General features: G+C 35.9%; 1 protein-coding gene across 9 annotated transcripts in view; it reads left to right on the top strand.

Moving 5' to 3' along the window:
* The window catches only part of AAK1 (AP2 associated kinase 1), a 250,995-nt gene that overhangs the window by 148,645 nt on the left and 90,032 nt on the right, over positions 1 to 12,318 (top strand). For all 9 annotated transcript variants that reach the window (XM_027865309.1, XM_027865308.1, XM_027865305.1 and 6 more), the window contains exon 9: positions 9,938 to 10,041. In XM_027865309.1, coding sequence (XP_027721110.1) covers positions 9,938 to 10,041 — 104 coding nt within the window. The remainder of the gene's footprint in view (positions 1 to 9,937; positions 10,042 to 12,318) is intronic.

Here is a 12,318-nt window from a genome sequence, read left to right as displayed (position 1 = left end):
TGCCAAGAAAACCTGAGATGGAGTCACGAAGGATCAGACAGGACTGAAATGACTGAACAACAACAACAAACAGGGCTTGGTTTCTTCATCTCTAAAATAATACCCATAAAACCCATTTCATAGGGTTGATGCAAGGCTTAAATGGTGTCATGTATATAAAGCACTTTGCAAACCTGAAAGGCTATTTAAATGGTAGTTTTTAATATTTTTTATTCATAAAGAATTATTGAGCAAATTTTAAAAAATTATGCATACTGTTTTTTACAGATTATAATGTAGTAAAATTAGAAATAACAGTAAAATGAGTAATAAAAGGAAACAAAAGGTAAAGAAAAACACTTAAAGAATAATCATATTAGGAGCAGCTAGGTGGCATAGTGGACAGAGCACCGGCCCAGGATTCAAGAGGACCTGAGTTCAAATCTGGCCTCAGACACATAATACTTACTAGCAGTACGACCCTGGACAAGTCACTTAACCCCGTTGCCCAGCCAAAAAAAAAACAATAATCATGTTAAAGAAGCATAATTGAGTTATTAAAACAAAAAAATTAAAAAGATAGAAATGTTAATGCTTCTAAAATTGTTCTTTAAAGTAAAACAATGGTGATGATTATTGCCTTTAATAAGAGAGGAAAGAGAAGAATGAATTAACTCCATAACTCCATGTTATAGAAAAGGAACAAAGTAGTCATTTAAGGGAAAATAACAATAATGGAAATAATAAAGAACAGGTAGAAAAAGTATAATGGGAAATAGGAAAACAATTGAATTAATAAATAAAACAAAGAGCTGGTTCTTTAAAGAGACCAATAAAATTAACTACCTTTTTTTTTTTGCTAATAAGCAGTTTTTTTTTGTTTTATTTTGTTTTGTTTCTTTAAAGAAAAATGACCAAAATTAGAAACAGAAAAGGAAAGATCATGGCAAATGAGGAATCAATTGAAAAATCATTCTGTTCAAAGAGCATTTATTGTTAAATGTGGCAGGCTTAAGGAATAATACTCAAAGCCATGTGCTACTAATAAAATGGTGAAGAAATGGATGATTATTTGCTAAAAATATGAATGACCAAAACTGACACAAGAAATTAATAACTTAAATAGATCAATTTCAGAAAAGAAAATAGAACAACTTTACTCCTGAATTCTTTCTTTAATAAAAAATACCTGATAAAACTTTGAAAAGAGAAATGATCACAAATTATTACTAGATCCTGAGAAACAAGAGGGCAGCTAAGTGACTCAGTGTGCCGGGCCTGAAGTCAGGAAGACTCTTCTTCCTCAGTTCAAATCTGACCTCAGACACTTACTAGCTGTGTGACCCTGGGCAAGTCACTTAATCCTGTTTGTCTCAGCATTCTCACCTGTAAAATGAGCTGGAGAACGAAGTGGCGAGTCACTCCAATGTCTTTGCCAAGAAAACCCCAAATGGGATCACGAAGAGTTGGGCATGACTGAAAATGACTGAACAACAACAATTGAGAAACAAATTACATAATGTGGTTTGTGAAACAATAGCTTTGATATTAAATTTGGCAAATGTAACATAAAATGAAAACTCCACCACTTTCTCCAATGAATATACATGAATTTAATTGAAATGCAACAGACTTCAGTACATTTTAAGGATTACTAATCATGAAAAAGTAAAATTCAGTCCAGGTGTGTAAAGCTGGTTCAGTATTAGGAAAGCCTAAGTCTGAAAAAACATCAGCTTAAAACCTTGAAAAATTATTCAATCATTAATAGATAAAAGTCTTTGAACGCCATCATTGATTTTGATGATAAAAAAAAAACTCCCAAGAACAGGAATAGAGGAATTTCCTTCAACACAACAAAATAATATTGACTTGAAACCAGGAGTCAGTATCTTTTTTTTTTGTTTGTTTTTGCTGGGCAATGGGGTTAAGTGACTTGCCCAGGGTTACACAGCTAGTAAGTGTTATGTGTCTGAGGCCGAATTTGAACTCAGGTCCTCCTGAATCCAGGGCCAGTGCTCTATTCACTGCACCACCTGGCTGCCCCCAAGGAGTCAATATCTTATTCAGCAAAGAAATCCTAGGAGCATTCACACTGAAAATAGATATAAAGCAGGGATAATCGCTTTTTGCTATTTCTATTTGATGTAGAATAGGATGTGTGTTTTAGTGAAAAGGTGATGGATTGAGAGCCAGAGAATCCTGGAGTTAGAGCTTGAACTGACCCATTTATAGATGAGGAAACTGAGGCTCACAGAGGTCAAGTAACTTACCCAGCATCATTCAGCTCATAATTATCTGAGACAGAAATCATATAGAGGTCTTCCTGATTCTAGTGGGTAGCAACCTACCCACTGTATATTATGCCAGTCCAAACAAATGGGTTCTGGTATTCATTCTACCGCTTACTAACTCTGTGGCAAGTAATTTCTTTCAGGTCTCAGTTTTCTCATCTTTAAAATGAGGGGGTCAGATTGCATGGACCCCTATTCTTTCCTGCTCTAAATCTTTGGTCTACTGGAATTATGATGTCTTTCCCTCTAGGCCTCAGTTTTCTTCTCTGTAAAATGATGATATTGGACTAAGTGATCGCTAAGATCCCTTGTAGTTTTAAAATTCTATGGGCCAACAGTATTAGGAATGTAGCAATTGTAATTTTTTTTTTAACTGAACCTGTGATTTCATTGGCATATGGAACTTTTTTTTTTTTTAAGCAATAGGAATTGACACCTTCTCTGAAATTTACAGTCTTAGAGCAGTGGATCTCAAAATGTGGTCTGTAGACTTCTGGGGGTCCCCAGGAATCTTTCAGGGGTCTATGAAGTCAAAACTTTTCATAATAATACTAAGATGTTATTTGCCTGTTAAAAAACTCCTCCCTTTTACAACTACATATCTGTATAGAGCTAGATTTTCTTTATATCTTTATATATGTAACCAAAGTAACATCTTGAAAGACTAAATGCAAAAACAGATGTGAGAATCCAGCAGTCTTCTATTAAGCCAGGCATGAAAGAATATATAAATTTATAAAACAATACTGTGTTTTTCTCTCTAGTTTTTTTTTTTGTGGAAACTATAAATTTTTTTGAGGAAAAGTTATTTATATTAACATGATGAGACTATTATCTGAATGAATTTAAAATACTTTTATAACTATGAGTTTTAATTTCTAATATGGAAAATTCAATAGGTATAACCCATATAAACAAAAGCTGTTTTGGAATATGGCATTGATTAAAATTTTACATAAAATCAAGAAATTAATTTCAGGTATGTTGCTATATTGGTAGGGCAGTTAGGTGGTATAGTGAATAGAGAACTTTCATATATATATCATATATATATTATGTAAATGTAAATGTAAAGGGATCCTGAGACCAAAAAGTTAAGAACTAGTGTCTTAGAAAGTTGCCTGGGACATGCAGCCATTATATACCAGGGATAGGACTTCAACTTACATCTTTCTGACTCTATCCATTACCCTGTCCTTACTGTTGGTTGAAATAAAAGTAGGAAAAATAGATTAAAAGCATTAGCATTGGGCAGGAAGAGATAAAATAAAATTATTAGCAGCTGCCATGATCGTTTACCAGGAAAATCTATCAACTTTCATAGAAGCTGATTGAAATGGTAAGTTCAGCAGCATCTTGTAGTTGAGAGAGAATTGACCTTGGAGTTGGAAAGATTTGCAAAAGACTATACTAGCTGTATGTAACCACGGAGAAGTCACTTAACCTCCAAGTGCCTCAAGCAAGTCTCTAAGACTATGTTACAGACTGGTTGCCAGTCTTTGTCAGTGGTGAGAATTTCTTTTTGGAGTCTTCTTATGCCACTGAACTCTCAGGTTTGGTCCAAAAAAGTTACAAGATACAAGATAAACCTACAGCAATAAAACTGGGAAGATTTGAGCGTTCACACGTGGCTCAGATAAATGTAGTAAAAAATGGCAATATTTTTTGTTTTTCAGTCATTTCTGACTTTTCATGACCCCATTTGGGGTTTTCTTGGGAAATATACTGGAGTGGGTTGCCATTTCCTTCTCCAGCTCATTTTACAGCTGAGAAAACTGAGGCAAATAGGGTTAAGTGACTTGTCCAGGGTCACACAGCTAAGAAGTGTCTAATGAAAATGAGTCTTCCTAACTCCAGACCTGGCTCTGTATTCACTACACCACCTAACTGCCCTACCAAATAGCAACATACCTGAAATTAATTTCTTGATTTTATGTAAAATTTTAATCAATACCATTTTCCAAAACAGCTAGATAATATCATGAGGAAATTTATGTGGAAAATCTTTTTTGTGGTCATAGCATCAGGGAGCACCTTGAGAAAAACAAAAACCTAATAACAGTTAGACTTTCGGTCCTTGGTTTTAAAACATATAAAAAGCATTTGTCATCAAAACTATCCTATTTTGGGCAATAAATAGGAAACTAGATGAATGGAATAGAATAGACATGTCAGGAACAGAAACAAATATATGCAAAAGATTAATGTTTGATAAACCCAAGGGAAATGAAAACTGGGGACACTATTCATTATTTAATGATTGTTGGAAAAATTGGGTTGTGGTTTGGCTGAAAATTAATTTAGCACCTCACCACACACCATATACCATAATAATTTCTAGCTAGATCATAGACTTAATCATAAAAAAGAGTAACAACAAAAAAGACTGAATAATAAATGTATCTCAACTATGGATGAGACATGGATGTTTATCTTGTAAATAGATCGAAGTAATTATAGAAAGCAAGGTGGATGAATTTGATTTATAAAAAAGTCTGTACAGCAACAGAAAAGATTGCTAAGATTTAAAACATTGTGAAAAATATACATAGCGATTTACTTTTATTTTATTATGCTGAATTTAATACACAGTAAAACAAAGAACATTTCCATATACAAAGCAAACAGAAAAAGAAGTTATATATGAAAGCATAAATCCCCATTACATAAAGGTTGCTTTTTAAAAGTAAATAAATTCGATATGTTACTTTCAAAGCTGTCCTGCTTATCTGTACCTACTGAACTTCCTTTCCCTCCCATGCATTTTAAAAGTCATTCTAATGGCTTTCTTTTCTTTCTTTCTTTCTTTCTTTTTTTTTTTGAGCAACCTTATTACTAGTTTCCCTCTCCCCCAAAGTTCACAGCAATCATGTATACTGATAAAGTATATTCTAACTTCCTTGGGGATCAAAGATATTCAAATTTTAAAAACCATGAGGAGCTGCTGGAGAAGCAGGCACACTCTTATATTGTTGGTGAAATAACAAATAGCTGGGATCTTTTTGGAGAGCATTCTGCTTGTATTCTGTAAGTGTTCTTAAAATACCCACAGCCATCGACCCAACAATCTGATAATTGAGAAGGACCTTAAATGTCACAAAGCAGAGGAAAGGGGCTGTCTGTTCCAAGATACTGATGGAAGCATTATTTGTAATTGCAATAATCTTATCTACCATCTGATGTCCAACGACTGGGTTATGGCTAAACAAGTTGTAATATATCAACCTAAGGGAATATTATGCCCCTAAGACTACATTTGAGGAATATAAGCAAATGTGAAAAGGTCTATAAAATAATCTTAAGTGAAGAAACCAGAATCGAAATATCAGCCTGTTGGCCATGGATATATGAAAGGAAAGTATGTATACATAAATACCAATGTGAATGGGCAAAACACAGGCAACCAAAATACCAAAAAAGTTCTTTCAAATGACATTTAAGGGTAAATCAAGTTGCACCTTCCCTCCCATCCTCCCTCTTGAGTTTTTAAAGGCCTGTTGTTTTTATTCGGTTGTTTTTCAGTCATGTCCGACTCTTTGTGGCCCCATTTGGAGTTTTCTTGGCCAAGATACTGGAGTGGTTTGCCATTTCCTTCTCCAGCTCATTTTTATAGATGAGGAAACTGAGGCAAACAGGATTAAGTGACTTGCCCAGGGCACACAGCTAGGAGGTGGCTGAGGCCAGATTTGAACTCCTGAAGATGAGTCTTTCTGACTCCGAGGCCTGGTTCTCTATCCATAGCACCACCTTAAAGGCCTAATGACTTGCTTTCCTCTGGTCCTGAACTCTTCCTTCCTATCCTTAGGAATACTTAAGGATTCAGAGTTTGAACTTAGTCCCACAGTGGTAGACGTAGCATGGAGCAGTAGAAGAAGCCCTGGGGCTCTGTGTTCAGAAGACCTATGTTCTAATTTTATTTCTGATACTGACTACCCATGGTATTTTGAGCAAGTCACTTAATTTCACTGGTCCTCAGCTTCCCAATCTGTAAAATAATGCACTTGCACTACATGGCTTCTCTTCAGCTTCTTACCCTGGTTTAATGATCCCTTACTAAGGAAAGACCTTGCTTGGCCTGAAAGCATAGACATGCTGCTGGTTTCCAACTTTGACCTCTTGACTGTATTCTTCCCAAGTTTAAGGAATTGGAGCTGACCTCACTGATGACAGGAGTCTAGCATGATCCAGACGGAATTCTTCTTTTCTCTAAATATATTAAGTGCAGTTCAGCTTGTCACTACTTATGGGCCCCAGGTCAAAAGAGACTAATTCAGGATTCTCTGGATCTGAAAGGAAGGATGTGGATCACAGAGGATGGTCTGATTTCACAGTCCTCTACTTTCTGAGTGGAGATGTTGTAGAGTGTAACCAGTACCTTGCCCTAAACTCAGAAGGGTTCTCTGGGAGAATATTAGCTGGTATAGTTTTTGTAAAATTTGTTAGCTACAGAGAGGAATGGTTTCAAGGGCTGGCAGAATTGCTTCAGATGTCCCTAGGTAGTTGTCCATTGTTGGAACCAGAGTGTAAATCTTGAAAATTACAATCATTACTGGTTTTCCTGCTTCCAGTCTCTCCCTTTCCAATTCACATTACATATTGTCTTCTCCCACACTAATCTTCTAGAAACACTCATTTCATCCTGTCACTTTTCTGCTCAGAAAATGTAATAAAATCCAAAGTCCCTTAGCCTGACTAATGCCTTCATGAGCAGACACTGTCTTAGCTATCTAGGCTTTTTTTCTCATTATCCCCTAGACACAGGCTCTCTGTTCTCACTGAGGCTGGTCTCTTCCCTTTTCCTGGAACACACACTATAGTCCTTCCTCCATTCTGCTGCGTGTCTAGCTCATGTCCCACCTTTACAAAAAGAAAGCTTTTCCCAACTACTCCAGCCAATCGATCTCCCCCTTCTCTGAAATTCAGTAGTATTTGTTATCTAACTCTCATTTCAGCATTTAGTCACATATTGTCATATATTATGACTTAAGTGCTTCATGCATGTCTGTCGCCTTAGTGACTAAATTGTAAGCTGGTTACATCTTATATTTTTTTTATATACCCCTTAATACCTAGCGTAATGCTAAGCATTGATGTTTAGTAAATATTTGTAAAAATCAGTGAAATTCTGAGCCTCATCCAGCCTTGTAAATAAATGTGTTAAATTTTTATTTTTATATATATAGTTGTATATTATATATTTGTAACACACATATATCATACTATAAACATGTATGCATAATTTAGATGTACATAATTTAAAAATTTTTGTTATACTGATGGAAAGTTATTTCAGAAAGGAGCTATATACCTTTAAAAACAATATATTTTGTTACCCTTCAGAACTTTACTACTTATAATTATTTGTAATTTGATGCAAAAAATTTAAATGACCTTTAAACATGTAGAGCAGAATGCATCACCATATCACTATATTCAGTTTAACTTTGGATGTTCCTTTACTGCTGAAAAGAATTAGTGATAGAGGAGGACTTGAGAGAGACATTTTATAACAAAGTCAAGGAACAAAGAAAACATTTGTATTGCTCTTCACTTCATGCTTAGTTTTAGCCTCAGTTTTGGAATACACAATGCATAAGCACGTGTTTAACTTACTATTTTTCTGCTTGTGTTCTATGGCAAAGAGCCTTAAGCTGGAATCTTTGAACTTGGTTTTAAAATTTTTCTTATAACTTATTTCAATATATTTGTTTTTTTCTGTTACTCAGTGTATTTTATTGTATGCTTTTAAAAACAGTATTCTGAGATGGGGGTACATGGAGTTCACCAAACTGCCAGGGGGTGGGTCCATGATACAAAAAAAGGGTTTTTCCTTATATGTTTTTATATCATATTTTATGATGTTCTGATTAGGGCATGGGGAAGCTCTATATCTATATAGGTATTTATAGATATAAAACCAGTAAATGGTGTCCAAGGACTGGATTCTTGGGAAGTCATGGGTAGATCATGATTCAGAGAGTCATTCCTCTGAGTAGATGGCAAGCCTCCCCAAATGGGTCTATCTATCATGCACTGTATATTCACATGGCACTTAGTATTAAATCCTTCAAGGGCAGCCTGCTGGGTCAGGTTATGCCACAAACTAGCTACTTCCCTGTAATCTGTTGAAAATAAGCTCTTGGCACAAACTTCTGTTTTTGGTCAAATTTGTGGATAGCATGAAGCTGGGAGAAGTAGCTCACATCCTGGATGAGAGAATTGGAGACCAAAAACAACTTGTTAAGCTGGAAGGAGGATTTGAAACATCTAATGTCCTGTGACTTCTCAGGTTCAAAGATCCGACTGCATAAGCACAGGATGTGGGAGACATGGCTAGAAAGCAGGTTATGTAAAAAGTCCTGGAGGTTTTCATGAACTGCAGCCTCATTGTGAGTCAGCAGTGTGGTGTGGCAGCCAAAAAAACCACTAATGAAATCTTTAGCTGCATTAAAAAAAAAATACAGCTTAAAGGGTGAGGAAGGGAAGTCTCACTATCCTTTGCTCTGGTCACACCACAATTAGAGAGCTATGGTTAGAAGAGAGCTCCCAGGATGATTAGGGGAATATAGACCGTGTGATAGGAGATTAGTTTAGTGGATGTGATTATATAGTATGGAGAAGGGGAGTCTTCAAGGGGGTCATGATAGCTGTCTTTAAGTTCTTGCAGAGGCATCAACCTTGTTCTGCATTACTGTAGATGGCAGAATGAGAAACAATGATTGGAAATTACAGGGAGGCATATTTAGACTCAGTATAAGGAAAAACTTCTTAGCAATTAGTACTGTCCCCAAATGGATTGCACCGCCTTGAGACCAAATGGTTCCTGGCCATTGACATTCTTCAGTCAGGGCTGGATAACCACTTGTCACAGGTATAAGAAAGAATCCCCCCCTTAGATGATTTCTGAGACCAATTTCAGTTGTAATTTTTGTTAATTTTATACACAAAAATCTTTTCTAGATTTGTCAAGAAAAATCAAAAGAGATAAGCTAAAGACAGATGAACTCTATATAGATCATTAGAAAAATAAAATTGAGTATGTCTTGGTTAAAGATGAAAACTTTAATAGCTATAGCAGGGAATAACAATTAACAACTTTGTGAATCAGAGTTCTAGTTATGATTCTGCGTAAAGAGTAACCATTTGTTAGTCTAAGTGAAAACATGCAACCTAGGTACCAGCAAATGAAAATGTTTGCTTAATCTAGATCCCTGCTTTGAAAGGCAAATTATGTAAAATTCTGATATCTTTGATAAAATTTAAATATATTACCATTAACTAATGGTCACTAGTAAATATAAACCATCATATTTGAGAAAGAAAAATAATGAGGCTTGAAAACAGAATCCTAATGAATGAATTTACTGTTTTGGGTTTTGTTTTTTTCCCCTACTTAGGACGTGAACAGGTATTATATATATATTCAATTAAGAACTTGCATAGTTTTGCAACCTTCATGGAGGTTAAGTCGGTGAAATTGTAACACCAACTTACCATTTGGATACTGTCAACCCTGATACTGGCTTTTCCTGTATTTCACATATCCATTGATTACTTTATGGGAGGATGAATTTGCCTACCACGTTATGAGAAACACAAGAGAAAATAACCTGAATATAACGTTTTTGCCACATGTAATAACTGTCACAATACCATTTTTTTAGGGTATATGTTGGAGCCAGACCCTGACAAGAGGCCAGACATTTATCAGATCTCGTACTTCTCATTTAAGCTCGCCAAGAGAGAGTGCCCCATTCAGAACGTTCAGGTATGTGAAATTGTGTCTCTAGGAGAGAAGGATCTAGAGTGGCACATACTCATGTTGTCACTTAGTGAAGTGATCCAGAACACTGGATTTAAACCTTCTGACTGGGTCCAGATCTCATCTCTGTTATTTGCTTTTGCTGTTAAGTCATTTTTTTTTCAGTTGTGTCTAATACTCCATGACCTCATTGGTGGTTTTCTTGGTTAAGATATTGGAATAGTTAACTATTTCTTTCTCCAACTTATTTTGCAGATGGGACAAACAGGGTTAAATGACTTGCCCAGAGTCACACAGCTAATTAGTATCTGAGACTAGATTTGAACTCAGGAAGATGAATTTTCCTGACTTCAGACCTGGCAATCTGTCCACTGTCCCACCCCCTCTGTTATTTACTAGCTATAAGCTTGTAATATAGACAAGTCCCTTAACTTGAGCCTTGGTTTTCCCATTTATAAAATGGCACTACCTACATCACTGGGTTATTATGAGGAAATAAGCCATAAATCAAACTTGCAAAAGTATATAGACATGGCTATACCTATATTTATGCAATGTGCTATCATTGACCAATAGTTGGCCTTGTAATCAGGGTGCCCTAGGTTCAAGTCCTGTCTCTGACATATACCAGCTGTATGGCACTAGGTAAGTCACTTAACCTATCAACACCCCAGGCATCCATTAAGTTGCCAAACTAAATAGAGGGAGTTTCCTCACTGGGGTGCTCCCTACACCAAGGAAACCACAAGTTCAGTCCTTTCCCTAACACTTGTTCCAGAGAATAGAACTCTTCTAGTACAGTTCACCGTAGATTCTGTTTCTATCGCATTGACTTAAATTTATTAATTTGCTAATAATTATCAATCTATGAATAGTCCTGTAAATAATTAAATTATTAAGTAATCAATCTCATCAGTAAATTGAGTTGACAATTTGGGGCAAATACAGGGTGGGCAGGGAGGGCAATGTCATGGAGGGGTATCTTTTGTAATATACCAGAAGCCCTGTACATCCTAAGAGTTGTTGATTCCACTTACTGGTCTCATTTCCCTTGGTAATGGACCTGCTGATTTTCCTTTGTCACCCAAATCTGCCTGAACTATAGAAACTAGGAGTGTGGTATGGAAGAAAGAACATTGGAGTTGGAGTCGGAGGACCTGGGTTCACATCTTGGCTTTGCCATTGATTATCTGTGTGACCTGTGGCAAGTCACTTGACTTCTCTGGCCTCAGTTTTCTAAACTTTATAACACTGAGGTTAGAATCCTCATAGATTGGAACAGAGGACCCTTTCTCCTTCTACTTCCTATGATGCTGTAATTTATAAATTTCTCCTGTGCTTGAGAATTCCAAGCTCCATACCTCCTAGCTTCCAGAGGTTAGTTTCTTTCCTTTTTCGATCTGGGTTTTTAAATTGATCTATATCTTTTGAATGTTACCAAGCAGTGCCATCACAGATTGGACTCCAGCACTGAGAAAATAGCAAAAGTACTAGATTTTCAGTGAGATCCCTTATGTTCAAATCCTTCTCTGCCCTTCAGCAAAGTCACACTAGAACTGTTTCCTTAGCTGTAAAATAAAGGTGTTGGTTTGATTGACCTCTGTAGTCCTTGAAAATTCTTTCATTCTGTTTAAAACAAATCAGCCCTTGTGTCTCTTAGTGCCTGAATTATTCTGTATTTCAAATGTAGGCAGCTAAAATAAGGAGTACCTATAAAAAGAACTTTATTTGTCCACAGTTTGTTATTAGCCTGTTATCATTCCGAAATCAGCTTTCTGTGTAGTCAGACCACCGCTAACTGTAATGAAAAAAAAAAGATCAAAATTGGCACAAAGCTGGTGGAAAGAATAAAAATGATAAAAAAAAAGATATGAAAAGACAGAAAAGATGAGGAAAACCAACTCCATCCTGACCCATTTAAAAACAATTTATTGATGATGAAAAATGGCCTATGGCTAGAATACAGGACATAGTCTACAAGAATTACATGCAGAAGTTTAAGCAGTGTAAATTAATTGCCATAACAAAGAGACTGCAAGATCATGAAAAGCACATTAATCATCGAACACTTAACTTACTTGCCAAGTAGAGAGAGATAGCATTCTAGGCCAACACTGGTTTGGAATATAAAATCATTTGCAAAATCTTAAAGGAAAACTGATGGTAAATCATAAGAAATATTTCCTCATAAAACAATGGAGGGAGAATGGAGAGTAAAAATAATCTAAAGAAAGCTTGGTCAGAGACTCAACTAGGCAAAGTCATCCTGAAGATATTTAAGAA

The sequence above is a fragment of the Vombatus ursinus genome, unplaced genomic scaffold (assembly GCF_900497805.2).
Source record: "Vombatus ursinus unplaced genomic scaffold, bare-nosed wombat genome assembly UNPS02014778.1, whole genome shotgun sequence".
In the NCBI taxonomy this organism is placed as follows: domain Eukaryota; kingdom Metazoa; phylum Chordata; class Mammalia; order Diprotodontia; family Vombatidae; genus Vombatus; species Vombatus ursinus.
The sequence above is the reverse complement of the archived record's forward strand: the minus strand, read 5'-3'. Positions and strand labels throughout refer to the sequence as shown.